General features: G+C 43.6%; 1 protein-coding gene across 1 annotated transcript in view; it reads left to right on the top strand.

Annotated features, from left to right (window-relative positions):
* The window catches only part of lgr6 (leucine-rich repeat containing G protein-coupled receptor 6), a 38,610-nt gene extending 18,841 nt beyond the window's left edge, over positions 1–19,769 (top strand). Inside the window, exons 3-18 of the mRNA XM_026153382.2 lie at positions 3,136–3,207; positions 4,952–5,023; positions 8,024–8,239; positions 8,371–8,442; positions 11,418–11,486; positions 11,976–12,047; positions 12,177–12,248; positions 12,639–12,707; positions 13,303–13,374; positions 13,612–13,677; positions 13,795–13,866; positions 14,928–14,999; positions 15,501–15,626; positions 16,576–16,730; positions 17,360–17,440; positions 17,522–19,769. Of these exons, the coding sequence (XP_026009167.2) occupies positions 3,136–3,207; positions 4,952–5,023; positions 8,024–8,239; positions 8,371–8,442; positions 11,418–11,486; positions 11,976–12,047; positions 12,177–12,248; positions 12,639–12,707; positions 13,303–13,374; positions 13,612–13,677; positions 13,795–13,866; positions 14,928–14,999; positions 15,501–15,626; positions 16,576–16,730; positions 17,360–17,440; positions 17,522–18,660 (2,497 nt within the window). The 3' untranslated portion in view covers positions 18,661–19,769. The remainder of the gene's footprint in view (positions 1–3,135; positions 3,208–4,951; positions 5,024–8,023; positions 8,240–8,370; positions 8,443–11,417; positions 11,487–11,975; positions 12,048–12,176; positions 12,249–12,638; positions 12,708–13,302; positions 13,375–13,611; positions 13,678–13,794; positions 13,867–14,927; positions 15,000–15,500; positions 15,627–16,575; positions 16,731–17,359; positions 17,441–17,521) is intronic.
* Positions 19,770–19,843: the final 74 nt, after the last annotated feature.

A 19,843-nucleotide genomic window follows, 5' to 3' on the forward strand; every position in this document is an offset into this window, starting at 1 on the left:
CTCCTGATCTCATATTTCACTCTGCTTTTGCCTTTAACTTCATAATCAGCCACTTGCGTCGTGTCTCCTACTCACCTTATCATTATCTGCAGCTATCTAACACCTCGTAATTATAGAGGTGATCTGACACCACTTCAAGTGGCCTGACAGGTGGAATAATCTGACTTCCCATCATTGGTGACTTTGCCTCTTTTGGCCTACATCTTAACTTAATGTGCACGGAATATGCTCGTCTTATCTTCTGACACTCTTGATTGGATCCAGTCATATCGCAGCCCTCTGACTCCAACTATCACATGTGAGATATGAAATCCAAATGCAAGAGTAGAGAGGTGGTGAGTGGAGGCCAACGATGCCCTGCTTGTCTTTCTCTTGGCGATAAGATTGTCTGCTGATAGGCCGGGAATATGACATGGGGGAGGGTTAAGAGGTCAAAGCGTTGGCTGGCTTGATGTTCCAGGTGCAGCACCCAGCCAAGACTATCTAATATAGACCAATTCAAACTTTTCCTCTTAGTGTTGCCAGAATGGTTCATGTGCTGCCCACAAACAACCACATTCAAAGGCTGACGCTCCACGTGTCTGCATTTTACTCCCTCAATTTCAGAGGTTAATGGCAGGTTAAGTGGTTGACCTCGATGTCAAGTCAAAGGTCATGTGCTCACATTTCTTTTGACGGGCCAAGGTTGTAAAACATGCGCGTACTAAGCACTTACATAAAACACCCACGCACAATTCGCCCTCTCGCTGATAAGACCCGTTTATCTCCTCTGTCTCCCCTTTCATCATCAACTCCTATCACCTACCCTGGTCCTGCTACCACTATGACTATCACTACCCGAGATAGTGTGCCAAAATATGATGCCGTCTTTGTTCCCGAGGTCTTTAATCTGTCGTCTTGTTTATTATTTTGAGGCAATAGAACGAGATGATACATAGAACAATCAGCGGTGGATGTGCTTCAGCGAATCCCTCTCTGATCGGCCCAAATAGGAGGGTGGTCTCACCTCTGTTACCAGCAACACCCGTCTCCACTGCGCCGGCTACACTGGCTTCTGCTATGTTACCTATGAATCATTTTATAGTTGAGGTGGAATTTTTATCTGTGCAGCACAGAGGCCAAGAGCAATTGTAACAATCCTCAAATCAAATTAAAAGAACGAAAGAAGAAACAGTTGGAGCCGCGGTTTGACATGAGCAAGGCGCCTTTCATTAGACGGAGATTGATGTGGAACGACTAGGAGGCAAAGTGTGGAACATTCACTCAAACGTACGATCATTTACACACACATAAATACACACTCTGATTTAATGGAAACAGTTGGTCAGCGGCTACTGCCGATGTTCTGCTGATGTCTATCAGGAACGTCTGAGCATTTCTTTCCCTTTTCAGCATCCATCCTCGCCATCGACGTAATTATTCATTTGATAAATGACGTCGGCAAGAAAAACACGATTCTGCTTTATTGCTGTGTTGGCTACAGTTGAATAGAGAATGGCTGCACTGGCAGTGGGACGTGCACAAAATACCCTAACTACAGTGTTTGTTTTCTAAAATGTAGAATCGCTGGCATCCGTCATCGTCCACATTGAAAAATCACTTATTTCTCTTGCTGCTGCATCAAAGCCTTTCAATGCATACATATATAAATAAGTATACTATATATTAAAGACTAGCCAAAACAAGGCACTGAAGGCGTTTTTATTTCAGAAACTTAAATGCATCTCTGGAAATCGACCTAAAAATATCCCTGTTGACCAGATTGTGCATCTGCGGAAACTCAGAATGGTATTTATTGTCCCTGGAGAGACATTAAAATTCAATCAAGGGGAAACTGAACCAGTTTTTCTTGAAATTACGGATAAATATTGGGAGTGTCATTGAGTTGAATGCTCAAAGAAATAACTGTCTGTCATACGTCTGTCATTTTTGGGAAATCTATATTGAGATTTCATACGGCACTGTTTATGTCTATGTGAATAAGTTTTGACTGTGGTTTGACTAAATGGCACCACAATAGCTTGGATAGTGATCGGCTCGCTTTGTGTTCTAGCGAGCCGATGTGTGTGTTTCTGTTGATAAATACGAGATCTGTAAAAGTTATAAACTGAGCCGAGTGTGAGATTTGGCAGGCGTGGGTGGAGCTGTGTGGTTTGCCACTGCACAGTAATACAACACAGACATGTTGACATGAGCGTCAGATGTCAGAGGGAGTTTGACGGGAGCCTTCGACCATTTACCATCTGGATGCTAGTGGCTTGGGAAGGCAGACAGCACACTCTATCAGTAATTTAGCATCCTGGCACTGTTGGTACAGCTTTTCCAGAAGCAGGCTGCTTAGCATTAAGCTGAAATGTCAGGCAAACATCACCTGTAGAGCAATTGTGTGAGGTGGAGGAGGGCTCCAATGAGTAACATATAACGTCTTGTGTGTGTGTTTAATAAAAGTGGGTGGTCTTGAGTTGTGAAGCCCAAATCTGTGTTTAAACTGCGCTTCCAGCTTGTGACCTTGAGAGTTATTCTGCTGGACTGAATGTTATTTATTTGGACATCTTATACACACACTCACAAATGACCATTAGGTGCTGTGTTTGATAAACAAACTGATTGGATTGCTTGTGTGAATGCGTGTGGTTTCTCTCCCCGCTGTCCTCGAGGCCCCTTTAGAATAGGCCGATTTACCCTCAAGGACATGGAAATTAGCGCACGCAATGTCTCGCTGCACACATGTGTTTGTGCGCACACATATAGTATACACCTTACTATACAAACACGCACATAAACACACTCACATCCACACATATACTTATGCGGTGCACTTGTTGACCCAGTCTCATTCAATTCAGTCTTTACTCACTCATCGGCGCTCCCAGAATTGGTTAAGGTTTCAGGGTGTGCCTCGGGCCAATAGCAACCACACTGAAGGGAATAGAAAATTCTTATTTGCATACTGCCCCAACAATAACCCCAAAGCAGTCTGGGATGAAGTCACATCACAGCCTCATCCAAAAAGTATCGAATAAAATACGTAAATGAACGTAAAGAAAGCTCTTCTCTTGAGACTTGTAACTTTTTTTGTGTCTATGATTGTATTTCGATTTTTCACTTTTATAATTTTGCTTGTTTCTCTTTTAGGCGTATCTCAGGGAATCAGCTGAGGTATATCTCAGGCCTCGCCTTCCAAGGTCTACACAACCTGAAAGTTCTGTAAGTAACTTCCTCCACCCTCTCACCTATACCACAGCCCTGGTTTAATCCCCATGCCTAAACCGCCACTGTGGGTTTATCCCACTCTATCCTTTGAAAGGGAACTTGCCCTACCTTGAATGAAACACACAAGCCATGCATCATTAACTGCAGTTAAATTTTATGAGATTGGGGGAGACATGCACTGCTTGCAGCACCTTTATTTCTAAACAAGCACTGTTTCACTTGCGAGGACACACACACACACACACACACACACACACACACACACACACACACACACACACACACACACACACACACACACACACACACACATACCCTTACAGGTGTATTGCAGGGACCTCCCAGTCACACCACCCACTGAGATTACAGAAAGTGACAAATAATTGACCAAGGACTCCATTCAAAGCTGTTCTCTTAACACCACACTTCTCAAACTGTGTTCATGGCCACCAACTGTTAGAGCTGCTGCAAAGTATTAAATCATAAAAAAAGTGCAAAGCAGCCACAAAACTCAGAGCACCTTTTGACTTGTGAGCGCAGGATCTAATGAGTTGCAGCCATATTTCTAGTTAGCGCAGGACAAGGATTTTAAGGAGATTTTCATGAGCTTTGCCAACCCCCTCAACTCCTTTTGGACCTTGGCTGAGAAAAGTCAGAGCGGCAGTTCCACAGAATATAAACTCAGCTAGCAAACTTGTGGTTTGTAATTTGAGGGAATCTAGAGAATTACCAGGCACACCAGTTGATCTTCTTTCACCTTGTGCCGTGAAACTCACCGAAACAGAACGAGCCAACCGCAATGAACGATAGTGGGAAATACACTGTGTCATATACACTCGACACTACAACGCAAAAGGAAAACTTTGGAGGATCTCTTTGACCTCACGGTAACTGAACTATCCATTTAATTTCTTAACATAACGGTGAAGGTCTCCCTGTGTTAGACATGAAAATACTGCTGACCTTGTCTAGGTTAACCACAAGATCCCTGCTGACTCTCACAGGCACACCACACTCGCAGAGGTTGAACAGGAATCCTCCCCATTGGGAAATTCTTTGAAACAGGAAAATGTATAAAAACAGAAAAGTTATATAAATAAATGTGAAAACTATGCTATTACATGCGCTATGCTCCATCCTTCATTTACAGCTAAATAAATAAACACATTCGCAAGGAAATGTTTTAATTATACTTCATATTATACTTCATATCATACTGGCGGGGGAGGAAAAAAAGAAGCATTTCTCAACAGTGGAAATACGATATACGATTCCTATCACACAAGACACGAAGCATTCACAGAGACAGACTACCGTGGCACATTGACCCCCTGGGTCTATGTGACACACCGGAGGCTTTATGAGCCTGTTTAAGTGGACTTGTCACAATAAAACTGAAGAAATAGTGTGAGATAGATAGAAAAAGCAAGGGAGGGTGAGTAAAGAGAGAGGTCTATTGTTTGCTTCCCACTTCCTCCCCATTTTTGCTCCAATCTTTTGAGAATGACATCAGCAGCCCACCCAGGGAGGCTCTTTCTCTTTTGCTCTACCCTTCATTCTCTGCTTCTCTTCAAGCTTTCACTGGCCCTTTCCTTCTTGTGTCAGATTTCCCTCACTATGAAATTTTTGTCCTGCCCGTTGCACTCTCGCTCTCGCATGTGCACACACATCCAGTACGAAAACTTCATGAAGTATAGACATGATACATATAGCTGTGTAATGTGTGTGTGCCTTGTAGGATGCTACAGAACAACCAGCTGGAGAGACTTCCTGATGATGCTCCTTGGGACCTACCCAACCTCCTGTCCTTGTGAGTCTCCGTCTTATACACATTGCACTCATCTTCTCATCCAGCAGTGAATGAAACACTGGCCACCTACGCATTTCACTAATAACCACAATGCAGGTATAGGAGCACTGCTGACAAATGACAGACCATATCCAAATGGTGGCTGCAATAGTTGTGCGCTCAGTGCTGCTGTGCTGCTTAATGGAAGAAGTCACAGCCTGATTGTGTCAGTGCAGTGCATGGTAGCATCTGGAAGCCATGAGGGAAACAGCAGACACTGCAGGCCAGCGAGAGCATCTCCAATGAGCTGTGAAACAACCCCATTTTCCATCAGTTCCCCCTCTCTTCCTCCTCTACTCCTACTCCCCTGTTCTTCTCCCACCACCCACACTGCTATCCCCCTGGCTAATGAGAGTGTTTGGTGACCTAATTGTCTAATCTGCAGGGTCAGTGTATGTGTGTGTCAGTGTGCATGCGTGTGTGTGCATGTGTGGACCACCTCATCTGCAATTGCTCACCGGTACCCCACTCTTCGAACATTGCCCTCCACATGTACTCCACGTCTCCACTTTCCAAATTATTAATTCCTTGCAAATATCCATAAAGCCTTCCTTCATCGCAAAGACACACACACACACACACACACACACACACACACACACAAGTGCACACACCAAAATTGCTGGGGTTGTAACACAGGAGGGGCGTGCATGTCTAACTCCTCTACCACCTACAACGTTTCCCCTGTCTGGTATTAAGCAGGCCTGCACCCCTTCAGTACAGTCACCCAGCCAGCACACACACACAGACACACACACACTTTGTTCTGGCAGACACATCAGTGCAGACTGCTCTTGTCTGAATTAACAAATTGCTGTCATGATGATGTCTGCGTGTCTTTGCGTACGAGCGTGTGGTCTTCACAGATCTTTTTCTTTTAGCGGATAGAAATTGTCACAAGTAATGAAAAACACACATGCACACACACTCGTGCGCACACACACACAGAGTACACAAACAGAGCCAGTGTATAGAGACGCACCTTGTCATTACAGTAATGATAAGCTGAGCACAGAAAGATTACTGGAAAGGCTTTGGAGAGTGAAGCTTGTCGGCGCCTCTCACTGACATAAAACACACCAGGTAAAAAGAAAGAGTCACATGGATTCAAATTGGTATGAATGTATTAAAGGAGGCTTTCATCCAAAATAAATCATGACTTAATCTCAAACAGCGATTCTGTTCTCAGCAGCGAGATTGATTCAAGAAATTTGCCTCTTGGAGCAGGATAATTACAGCACAGTGTGAGTGCTGTTGCTTGTGCCATCATAAGCAGACAGATGTGTTTTGGGTCCTTACCAAAGGGTTAAGTAGTGTAGCCTTATCAACACTCATGAGTTTCACAGGCAGATTTAGATCAGTGTAACCAGGTTTAGGGAAAATGGACTACATGGCAGTAAAACAGCCCCCCCCCCTTCACCAAAGATCCTGGTTGTATAAAATTTTGTCCATCTGGAGAATTGAACAAACAGAAGCAGTAACCCAGAGCTCCAGGATCATTTAAAGGATTTTTCTCTTTCTGCCTCTGCTTCTTACTCTGGTAATCATACGTCAGACTTTGATGTGATGGACAGGAAATGTCTGCTTTATTAGCCTTTGTGGAACATTCCTGGTTCTGTCTGGACCTTCACCAGACCTGGCAGGTCCACTCGAAAAGGAGGAATTATTATTTTACCCCGGAGAACAACCCAGAGAAAGCAGAAAGACCTTCTGTAGCTTTCATCCTGTGATTTGGTTCAGGGACAAACAATGTCCACAGTTGCAGGATACGGGGTGCACAAGGGCAAATGTTTAGCGCTGCAAAAAGAAAAAAAGAAACGTGCGCTGAAAACACATTCAGAAGTATTTACATATATGGTGCTAGGTGCCTCTGTGTGTGTGAGCATCTGCCAGTGTATGCAGTTGCTCTCCTGATGGAAACTTCCCCCAGGCAGACAAGCCCAGAGTTCAGAGTTCAAGTTCAGATTTCACTTTGAAGATGCTTTTTGTTTGGTAAAACCTCCGAGGGGGCGAGAAGAACTGGAGCGCAGGAATCAAAGAACCTCGGCAGAAGATTGATAAGGAGGGGATGTTTGAAAGATGAACAAGAATTAAGGACTGAGATGCAAAAGGGATTCAAAGCAGCTGGGGAGTGCGTCAATGAAGATATAAGAAACAAAACGCGAGTGCGAGAGAGGCCGGAGGGAGGGAAATGAATGAGTGAGTGTGACGGGCCAAAGAAAGAAGAATAGCAGGAGGAAGTGGTCTCTCTTGTCAACTCCGCCCTGAGGGGATCATTCATCATGATCGGCAGAGAGTGTGTGTGTGTGTGTGTGTGTGTGTGTGTAAATGTACACGGACGGCGTGTCCACACTCATGGCCTGTGGGTTCAGAGCACAGAGGGGAACAAAGGTTTGTTAGGTTTTTTTTTATAGTTGAAAAGATGAAAGTGCACATGTGGCAGTGTGTGAGTGTGTGTGTGTGTGTTTGCTGTCACTTCATTGGCTGTAAGAAGTCGCATTAGCGTTTGATTGGTGGAAATTTCAGAGACTAAACTGGGAAAAAGTAAAAAAGCTGAGAATGCTTCCTTCTGTCTTCTACCTTTTCCAGACACTCAGCGAGTGTCACAACAAAAAGAGCACAAATATAAAAGACTCACCACAATCATTTCCACATTTTTGCAACTGTCATTTTCTCATCTTACATTTCACACATGTCTGTGCTGGCGAAGCTTCTCGTGGCGTATTTAGCATGGGAATAAATCATAATGAGAAACTTCTAAGAAGCTGCAGTAAAGATGAAAGAAGCAGAATAAAGGACGTGTAATTCTCATAATAACCTTCCTGTAAGCCAAACCGTTTCAGTGCCGTGACACACAACCACTAATGCACACAGAAGCACAGATACGCATCCACATGAGCAAGAATACTGTACTCAGACTTGGTGATTATCTCGTTAAGCTCAGTTCCTCTCACCCTGCAGGCGTCTTGACGCGAACCTGTTGTCTGTGGTTCCGGCTGAGGCCTTCAGAGGCGTCCGCTCCCTTAGACACCTGTGGCTAGATGACAACTCCCTAACGGAGATCCCAGTGATGGCGCTTGACTCTCTGCCCTCCCTGCAGGCCATGACGCTGGCGCTCAACCAAATCACACACATCCCAGATTACGCATTTACCAACCTCTCTGCCCTTGTGGTACTGTAAGTTGCATTGTGCGTTATTTGTCCTCCGCTGAGCTGAAATAATGTTTCGACATACTGTGGCATTGTTTTTGTTTTTTTTCATGAAATTAATTTCAATTTTTTGAAAAATGTCTGTGTCGTTTTTCCAGGCATCTCCATAACAACCACATCAGGAGCATGGGCTCGAGATGTTTTGAAGGTTTAAACAGTCTGGAGACACTGTGAGTATCCAACATTCATGCATTCTCACTGAAACACACAGCCGTGCTCACACACACACTGTTGGACAGTATTAAAAATAACAAAGGACGTTTTAACAGTCTGACACGCACGCACGCATGCATGCACGCACACTGAAGGGAATGCATTTCTTTGGCCTAAATGAGCACCTCCTTGTTTCCAAAATCACCACTGCAGGCTTTTTGATTACAAAGCATCAGCAAGTATCAACATTCATTTGCTATAGTAGTGTTTACAGCAATCACATTGCCTCAGTATAACCCAAGATATTTGAAAAACTCCCTAAATATAACCTGAAGGAGGTAACACAACCAAAAGACTCACATTATGTGCCTCACTAAAGCCCTGATTGTGTGTGAGTGTGTAGGTGTGCTTGTGTGTGTGTAAAGCTGGTTGGTGTTACTTGGAACACCTGAAAAAAATTTTGTTTTTACAAATCATATGAAACAAGTGCGCCAAAGAATAATGAAGTGTGGTGCTAAATTGTAAAGTCATAAAAATGATTAATGCCCCGATAATTTCATGAAGCGCCTGAACGTTTCTCAAAACCACAACCAACGAATGAGTGACGGGAATGTGAAGGTAAAAAAGTCGTCTTTGATTCCTTTAAAGCATCATCGCGGTGTTTTGAATGAGCAGTTGCTAGCCAGAGTTAGGGTCAAGTAAAGACTACAGGAGAGAGTTTTCGCGAGTACGTGCCGTCGCCTCAATTACTACCTCCTAACCACACACCAATATGGAAACCGCAGAAAACCGACACAGCTTCATGAAAGAGGTGGGGAGAGAAAAGAAATAGTGTCTCCTGCAAAATTCACGGTGGTCTGATGAAAACACTTTGTCTGGCATGCTGCTTAACAACCTGTTGAAGTGTTAAAAAAAATTTAAAAAGCACGGCTTTCTTTTTTATGAGTGTCTGGGCACATGCACGTGCGTGCACATAAGCGAGTACTGTCTGCCTGTGCAATAATACAGCTTTACGCTCAAATTGAAAGTCATTATCAGTTCTGGGAACTGTGAGGAAACACGGCGTAAGGCGGAGGAGGAATGGTTAAGGGGATGAAGGGAAACTGGAGATTGTGAAAAAGAGGGATGGAGCTCTCTGGACCAGAATAGTGCGTGTTAAAGTGTTTGGACTGTCAGCGGTGGGGGAGAGATCGATGACTCGGCGGGATAAGATGACAGGTGTCATTGACGTGGGGATCGCACTGGTATGATGGGTTAATCTCTCACAGCGGCTTTGCTTATGAGAAATACGAGAGACCATCTGTATCGCCGCCACCCTCCCCAACCCCTAGTGTGTATTATAAAATCATTACTACGAGGAGCCGTCCAGAGGCCTGCAGGAAAATGCAACAGCATATGCAAACAAGACAGAACAGACACCGGCAGACAAACATTTCACAACATTTGCTGGAAATACATACATATATCTCTCAAAGTTCTTCATCAAAGGTATTTGGCTACTTGAACAGAATAAAAACAAATCCAGTTGAATAGGACTTTAGGATATCCTTTGATCTTGATGGCTGGAAATCTTCAAAGGAGGCTCTTAAGTGCACACATGCCCTGGCATACATTTTAATACACCAAAGTACATACTCGTATACATGCAGTCACATGTACACTACATTTCTCCCATGCACAGAAGGGCTCTAATGTGCATACTTGTGTAAAGAATGGAAATACAGTCTAGGAACTGTGTCAGGTGTTTATCTTATTGAGTGTGAAAAACTGATGAGACAAAATCCTGAATAATCAAGACGGAGCAGTAAAAGGTCAAGGGTCACACCCAAATCGCAAACGACACTTCGCCAATGTTTGATACACTAATAGTCTGATATGCATCAAAGTGAAAGCACAGTTTTAAAGAATATAAAAATGCTTTGGGTAATTTAGGGATCTACTTCATCGCATAGTTAGGCCATTAATCTACTCTCAATCTGACACATGCCGCGGAGATGGTGGAGAACCAAGATAAGGTCTGCAAACTTGTTTGTGAGATCGATTGCTGGAATGTTAGATAATGGTCACATCTTTTCTCCATCTCACCAACACATTTTTCATACAGGTACATCTTAGAATTAGCGACAGAATTGGTTGAATTTTTTTACTCCCTAAGAAAGAGGTAATGGCGCTCAATTCAGTTCAGTTTTATCTACATGGTGCCAACTCACAATGAGAGTCACCTCAAGGTGCTTTATACCAGCGGTCCCCAACCCCCGGGCCTCGGACCGGTACCGGTCCGTGAGTCGTTTGGTACCGGGCCACGAGAGTAGAGGCTCAGGTGTGAAATGTCTGGTTTTCAGGGTTTTTATCGGTGTTCAACGTTATTTTGTTATCGTTTTTATCGTTAACTCGGTGTTCCTGGGTCTTTTCAGGTGTGTTATGAATAAATCTTCTTTTTTTCGGTACCGGTACTAGTTTTATTTTGTTGTATTTATCTGCGACACCTTAAAGGCCGGTCCGTGAAAATAATGTCGAGCATAAACCGGTCCGTGGCGCAAAAAAGGTTGGAGACCGCTGCTTTATACTGTAGAAAAAAGAAAACCCCAACAATCTGACAACCCGTATGAGCAAACACTTGGTGACAGCAGGAAGGAAAAACTCCCTTTCAACAGGAAATACCACGCTCAGGGAGGGGCAGTCTTCTTCCAAGAGTAGTTTGGGTGAGAGGAAAGAGAAGAAAGCAGCGAGAAACAGAGTTTAGAGAGGAGTGAAGAAGAAACAGCGTGTTAGGTGAAGCCCTGCCCACCACCAGTCTAAGGCTACATAACCAAAGGATAGTTCAGGGCCCTAAAATCTTCTATCAGCGACACACACACACAACACTCGTGCAACATTTCTCACATAAACATATAAGACCACATGATGGATGGATGGTCGCCATCATGACTGGGACTGCATGTGTTAACATGCTGCTTTATAATGACTGTTTCTCTTACTGGTTCTCTCACAGGGATTTAAACTACAATGATCTGCAGGAGTTCCCTGTGGCCATCAGGACACTGAGCAAACTTCAGGAACTGTGAGTACACACACACGCAAACACGAAAAACACACCTGCCCGACATGACTATCGTGGTTGCGTTATCCCGAGTAATCCCGTTAAGTGATTTTAATGTGGCACTCGGATACAATCTCTCTCACCCCAAGCAGGTGCTGGCTACACACCCACGCAGCCGCTCGCCTGCACGTACACACAGGCGCACATGCACACACACAAGCCGTGTTTTCCCTCCGCTTCAGCAGATGTTCTGCAGCGCGCCTATGTGTCACAGATACAGCGTATGTGTGCGTGCCTACATCTCATGTATCCAAAAATGCTTTTCAGCTGTGCAAAGGCAGGTGCAAGATGAGAACATGTGACTTCTCAATCGCAAACAAACTCTGTCCCTCCTCCAAACACAAACATGCACACACAGACTCCAAAATAAATAATAACAATGATTATTAAGATCATCAGAAACATATTTACAGAGAACCTGACTAACATTGTCTTTTTTTATATTTGCAGGGGTTTCCATAACAACAATATCAAAGCCATCCCTGAGAGGGCCTTTGTGGGAAACCCTCAGCTCCAAACCATGTGAGCTTCAATGCTGCTATCTGCACAGACAGACTCACAACTGAGACTTCATCACCATCAGCCATTTACAAAAACAAATTATTCTCCGGGGCGTGACGTGATTGTCTCTTTCCTCTCTTTTTGTTGCAGTCATTTCTATGAAAACCCCATCCAGTTTGTGGGAAAATCCGCTTTCCAGTTCTTACCTAAGCTGCACACGCTGTAAGTATGCGGTCAGCAGGAACCATTCCAGTGAGTTAGCCCAAACACTGTGTAAATCATCTTCTGTCCTTTGCAGTGAGGGTTGAGTGGACATGTGTAATGGCCTACTGAATGATGTTGTGTTAGCGTATTGCTGTGCTGTGTGCTGATGTGGTAAGAGAGAGTGTGTTGTAAGAACATGTTGAATGGTGTGACTTATGATGTCTAGTGAGACAGCCAAAGCAGCCTGTGTTGATGTTGGAGAAAAAGTTTGATGGATGAAATGAGCTGTTAGACAAGGTCTGTGTACACGCGCGAGTGTGTGTGTGTGTGTGTCTGTGAGTGAAAAGAAAGGGGGAGTGAGAGAAACAAAGACAGTCGTCTGACACTTTTTTCCTTCTTTGACTGTAGCTCCCTTAACGGGGCAACCCAGATTCGAGAGTTTCCCGATCTGAAAGGAACCACCAGCCTGGAAATTTTGTGAGTCTTTGTACCCTTTGCACCTACCCGTCCCTCCCACCCACACAGACACACACAAACACGCACCACTGCCACCACAAACCCACAATATATAATTTCACCAAGCGAGCCTTTAAAATGTACAGTAAAAAAAAATGTTGATGTTTAGATGTATTTATTTATTTAGACTTTAATTAGATTTGTGCTGTATGTCTGATTATTAATGTATTTTATGTATTTCTGTTTTATATTACTGTGAAGCACTTTGTGGTTTTTAATATATAAATAAATTGATTTTATTTGATTTGATGCTCAGGACAAAATGACAAATCAGACTCCACATACAAGAGAGACAAAGAGCCAAGAAAGATAAGACCGGGCAGGAAAGAAACTGAAGGAAATAGATGGAAATGTGTGTGTTCAGACTTTAGGGGAAGCGGGGAATGAAGAGGAGAGTCAGGGAAGAGTAGGCAGTTATGTCAGCCATTGACAGGTTTGGCGAACCTACACAGCTGCCTGTCTCACCAAGTTACACTCGCTGGACTGGAGGATCCTTTCGCTTGCTCGCACTTCAACAATGATCAGAAGATCCTCTTCTTTTTTCCTTCCCCTACAGAACGCTGACTCGGGCTGGTCTCTCAGCTCTGCCTCTGGATCTGTGTGAGCAGCTGCCTCGCCTCAGAGTGCTGTGAGTAGATACACACCAAGGGGAAAAGTTAGAGGTACAAAATCTGATACACACAACTCAATTGCGGAGACTTGTCCCCCCCCAAAGAAAGCATGAACTTGCACAATCACATCTCTGTGAAATCCAATCAATACAGAAAATTATTGTCCTGCCGTGTTGCCTTCCTCACAGAGCTGACCATAATTTCCCACACCATAAACCCACAGCTGGTCACTGTGTACTGTGTTTGTGTTGCAGGGAGCTTTCTTACAACCAGATAGAGGATCTGCCCAGCTTTTACCACTGCTCTGCACTGCAAGAGATGTGAGTTTTTCAACCCCCTAGACAGTCACACACTTACTGTATCAAAGGCAGCAGTTTTCTCAGTTTACCTCTGCACATAGTGCTTTGGTTACATATAATATATCATTTTCCTAACAGAGGGTTGCAGCACAATCAAATCAGAAGGATCGAGTCAAGCACCTTCCAGCAGCTCACCTCTCTAAGAGCACTGTGAGTCAACTTTACTTTGTCTTAGTCACAAGTTGCACGCGATATATTTAGAAATTTGTGTTTTTTATAAATAACCATCACCGTCGGGTAAGGATAGTGAACTGAAAATATGCAGACTGGTGAAAAATCAAAGGAGAGAAAAACAAAAAATAGTCCCTCATTATGCTCATGATGATGGTGCTCAGGAGCACTATCTAAAGGGCCCACGTCAGTCCAAAATCTCTTATTTTGTTTGAGATATGGTTACCATGAACATGATACATATCATTTTCATAATACTCTAACTGCTCAGTGACCTTTTGTACCCAAGAGACATGGGCATTAGTAAAGATTACAACCTTGAAGATAGGATGATTTCATCACATATCTCCCAGGACAACTGTGTTGATGTCCTGTGCCCATTCCCAAAACACGTGGACCCAAACAGGAACACCATATTTCAGAGACATGGTTGTATCCTGAACTGAAATCTTTGGGAGAATTCTGCAACAGCAAAGATTGTAGACGTGTAACTTCCAGCTGGCAAAGTCAGCAAAACATATATAAATTATATAATAGTACCAGAAAAATTTCCCTCTCACATATCTGCTGAGATGCAAGACGTGCTTCTTGGACTCCAAAACCTTCCCAGCAAATGCCCTGAGCACCAGATGTCCTCGCTATGAGTGTTGGAGTTCGAGGTTGTTCTTTTAATTTGTCACCCATCTGTATATGTTATTAATAACCAGATAGCAGGAGATGACAAAACAATGAAACTAAATTTGATGTACCATTGAGGTTTTTTCTTGTGAAATAACACATAGTTTGAACTTTGTTTCTCTAATCATGTTTAACTGAAACAATATGTAGAAGTCAAATCATCTGTGCTATAATGAGGTTTCACAACATGACCCAAGGACTCTGATGCCAAAACGAAGGAAATCATCGGTTGTTGGATTAAACAAGACTGTAGGATTGTGACCTATTACTGACATCTAGTGGTGATACACAGCATTGCCAAGTGTGCGCCATCATTCCAGGCACTTTCACATCATTGTGATTCTTTTTGTTGCTGTTGTCAGTGACCTGAGCTGGAATATGATCGAGAGGATCCACCCAGATGCCTTTGCTTCGCTTCACTCTTTGGTTAAACTGTGAGTAAACTCACTAAGACTCTTCTACCTTTCATCTTGTTCTCCCCTCCTTCTGAGAAAAGCATAAAGAATATATGCATCTCAGAGTGTTGCACTTGCACAAACACTCCATACTTGGCTGCGTGCTCCACTGAAAACCTGTGGACTTTTGGCAGAGTTTGCAGCGAACATTAAAATCCATTTATTGTTTGAAAAAAAAATATCTCTGCATGGCAAGAAGCCTCAGCTCAAGTCATGCCAATATAAAATTACTTCATTGTGTGAAGACTGGTTGAAGTTTGCGTGGCTAAACAAGCAGATAATACGTTTGACAGAAAGTATTATGTGGAGCCAGTCTGATAGAGTCCTGTCTACACAGCTTAATGAATCTAGGAGACAAGGACATTTTATCAAGGACATCTCGCAGCTTTATCTGAAATAAAAACACATTTTACAAACATTAACTTGGCTTGATTTGACATGCACCTTTCTTATTTCACTGTCCTTCGATTTTTCTCTTAGGGACCTGACTGAAAACCGTCTGAGCTCAATACCTGTTGTAGGCTTGAGCGGTCTGACCCATCTCAAGCTGAGGGGGAACACAGAATTATATGAGGCCTTCAGTCCTGATAACTTTCCCCATATAAGGTAACTACTCTATTCAGAATCATTGAGTGCTTTCTTTAACTGTGTGATCTTCAAATGAAACTTGTATTTTGCTTTGTCCCAAAAAAACAAAGATCCCAGGTGTGTATCCTGTGGCTGTGAGGAAAACGCATCCCTTCCCATCCCTTAAATTATCCTTCCTCTCGCAATTTTCTACTAATATCGTGAATTTACCGAAAGCTGCCAACTCTGACAATTGACTAATTACAGTGTATCCCTGCAAGCCATTCCTGAGCCGAACTTAAACAATGACTGAGTATTTGTTAGCAGCAAGTTAAATCTTGTTACAAAGATCCCTGAAGGCCTAGGAAGGTGCGATGAAGTAAAAAATGAAGAGGAACTTTTAAAGAGATTGGAGATGGCAGCAGATCAAAGCTCTGTGTTAGTATCCCTGTAGAACATCGCCCAGAACAGAACCTCTGGCAGACAAACATTTTAAAAGCACTAAAGGTAAAATAAAAGGGTTTTTTGCAGACATCTACACCAAAGTCAGCAGATCAGCAAAATAAATAAACGCTTCGCCTGCATTTTCCCCAACGATGGACTGTTATCATTATTAAAAATTCAGTTATGCTTTCATACACTGAAGCTTTTTTGGGTCTATTGTTACCATCCCCTCTGTTTACAAAGGCTACGCGTGTCCAGTATAAGGCAAAAAAACCCGGTCCCTATGGAATATATACCTTTAATACCAGTCAAACTGATTACACATCAATCAAAATGTGGTTTAATGTAAATACAAGTAAGAGCAACAGGAACAAAAGCACTTGAAGCTGCTGGGAAACAGTTTTAAATTGTGCCTAAAAGAAACGTAGATAAAGCTCACGTTGAAAGAAACATCAGCCAGGACTTGCAGTTTTGTTGCCACCTTATTATGCTCCTGTTTTTCTTCTGGTTTATTTTCAACACTACTCTCATCTGATTGGTACAGGGTGATAGAGATGCCTTATGCCTACCAATGCTGTGTGTACGGCTCCTGTGATAGCTACAAGCCAGCCGGTCAGTGGGACTCAGAGCAGAGCAGCACCAGTGAAGACCTGCATAAGAGGACTGTAGCCATGTACCCCATCCACACCGACACTCACTGTAAGACAACACATGCTTACGGTATCTGTGAAAACATACACACAGTATGTCAAAAGACTTGTAACATATCAGATGGGAATCTGACAACTAAGTGTCCATACCTGGCCGTTAAGGACGTGTCAGATCCTCACTGAAACCACAGTGACCTAAACACACAACACGTGCTGACCCCTCCATTCCTTCATTCCTGTGGCCAGCATAAAATAGAAACACAAATAAATCAAAATGAAGGTGAAATGAACCCAATGAATCTGCATGATTAAAGCAGAAATTAAAAAACTGCTGGGTGTATTCAGAAAAACAACAGAATCAAGAGATGAATAAACCAAGACATATCACTGATTAAAATTTATTTACCTTTAATTGCTAGAGAAACATGCCAAGACAATCAAAATTCATCCAAGCGCCAGTAATCTTCTGAAGTGTCTATTTTTTGTCTGTGGAACAGAATGTTATCATTACAACCCCCTGCAGCTAGAGTCGCGCATAGTCTGCATGGGGTATATTGTGTATAAGCACTTTCAGAATAAGCTCTCAATATGCTTTAACACATGGACCTTGTGGAGGTTTGATCAAAAAGGAAATCTGAAATTCTGAATTCTGGCCCTAAAAAAACCGTTTTCTTTCAGATGACCCAGACTTGGAGGAGTTCCAGCTGGAATTAGAGGAATCCAAACTGCAGGCCAGTGTCCAGTGCACACCAACACCTGGTAATGCAAATGAATGCAAATGAGTTTTATTGTAGGGTATGATGCAAGTAGCTAATGAGTTACTGTTTTGTGCTGTTGCAGGTCCTTTCCGTCCCTGTGACTCTCTGTTGGGCAGCTGGCTAGTTCGTGTTGGCCTGTGGTGCATCTCCCTGGTGTCTCTGCTGGGGAACTCCATCCTGCTTCTGTCTCTCTTTGGCTCATCAGGCTACCTGTCACCACTTCGCTTTACCGTGGCTTGCATGGGGGCTTCAAATCTACTGACTGGTGTGTGCATGTGCACCCTGGCCCTTGTGGATGCTCTCACGCTGGGAGAATTTGGCCACCACGGAGCCCGGTGGGAGGGGGGTCCTGGTTGTCAGGCGACAGGATGGGTCTGGGTGTTTGCGTCCGAGGCCAGCGTGTTGCTGTTAACTCTTGCAGCAGTGCAGTGTGGTGTGAGCGTGACGTGTGCGCGCACCTATGGGAAGTCCCCATCCCTCGTGAGTGTGCGCACCTGTGCACTGTTCTGCCTCGTTCTCTCCATCACGCTTGCTTCTCTCCCACTGGCAGGAGTCGGGGAGTATGGGTCCTCGCCTTTCTGCCTTCCCTCACCCCTGCCACCCCCATCCTCTCGACTGCCGTCCTCCCTGGGCTTTCCCTTGGCCCTCATTATGATGAACACCCTGTGCTTGCTTATAGTCACAGGTTCACACATCCGCCTCTACTGGGAGTTACTCAGAGGAGAGTGTGAGGGCTTGTGGGACTGCGCTATGATCAAACATGTTGCCTGGCTAATATTCACCAATGGTCTCCTGTATGTACCAGTAGCTTTCCTCTCCCTTTGTTCCCTTCTTGGTCTCCTTTCTCTGGGGGAGGAAGTACTAAAATCAGTCCTCCTGCTTCTCCAGCCCTTGCCAGCCTGCCTCAACCCTCTCCTCTTCCTTCTTTTCACGAGAGACCACTCTCAGCTGTTTTTCTGGCCACGCCCCAAAGCACGTACACAGCTCCGTCGGGACCACACCTTGGACTCGTTGGTTTCCGTGGACACAGAAAAGAGCTCCTGCTCCGATTCCTCAACACAGGTGTCACTCACTGATGCCACTTACAGTGGAGGATCTTCTCTCCAAGTCCGGCAGGATCCGATCAGATTTTCCCACTGCTCCTCCACATCCTCTGTTCCTCTCATCCCTTGCCAAATACCTCCTCCCACTGCCAGAGATAGAGAAAGGGTGGCAGAGTGAGAGAGAGGGTGAGCGACTGGTGATTTCTGGAAAGTTTGGATCAAGATGTCTATCACACTGCCATGTCTCTCACTCTCAACCCATGAGCATCCACGCTAGCTGTCTGAAAAGCTAGGACACCATATGAATATGAAAGGACCATCCTCTGCAGAAAGACCGCCTCTGGGTTCACAGTCTTCAAGCTCCTCAGAACATTCAACACTGAAACTGTTACTCCAGAGACTACAGAGTGCAGAGAAGCTGAGGAGAAAACAAAGAGCCTCTGAAAGTGGAGAGCGGGACTACAAGGTCCTTTCACAGAAAAGACTATTCAAGGACATTGAATAGGACAATGACATTGCTTTTTATATAAAGGACAATTTCAGACATTTCAGTGGACTGAGTCATGGGGAACAGTTCAAATCCACATGGAAAATGTAAGCATTGGACAAATCAGCGATTTCGCCTGTGGGGAATTTAGGTAGCACCAATAGATCTTTGTTTATACTGAAAACTGATGAAAAATCCAACTCAGAAGATGCAGGTTGTTTGGTTCTTTTATAGGTGGAGCCATTTTTTTGTTTAAATACAAATTCTATCCTATTGCTAAGGTCTGTTTAAAAAAAAGGGACTCCTCATCACTCACACGACAGCCAGTGTAAGCTAAGTTTTCTTCCACAGATGTCATTGTCATATTGTACTATGCAACTGTATAATACAAAGGTTGTTGTAAAAATGCTACTCTTTATACGGCAGCAAAGCGCCACAGGAAATGGGCCGCACATCTATTTTCATATGGTTTACATGTTTGATCTCAAGAAAAGCAACTCTATCCAACAGGAGGCAAGCAGTCATAGAGACTGAATGGGATGTAGGTATTTTTCTTACAGACTTTAGAGTAGGCTAGCATTATGTACATACAATATAACTACCTCTGAACTAGCATGGTTTTGACTCACTACAGCCTTATGATGTTTGTCTCCCCTTTTTATAAACAGCAATTATATAATTTTATATTATAAGAAATAAATCCTTAGCTTGTAAAAACAAATGTACTATTTAGGATGTACATACTTTGTATACAACTGGTTAAGCATATTTTTGAATAAAATCATCATCTTCATACTATACACACTCAAGTATGCACTTATGTTACAGATCGGAGACACCTCCAAACTACACAAGAAGTCCAGGCACTCTGAAA

Source organism: Astatotilapia calliptera, chromosome 20 (assembly GCF_964374335.1).
Source record: "Astatotilapia calliptera chromosome 20, fAstCal68.1, whole genome shotgun sequence".
Taxonomy (NCBI): domain Eukaryota; kingdom Metazoa; phylum Chordata; class Actinopteri; order Cichliformes; family Cichlidae; genus Astatotilapia; species Astatotilapia calliptera.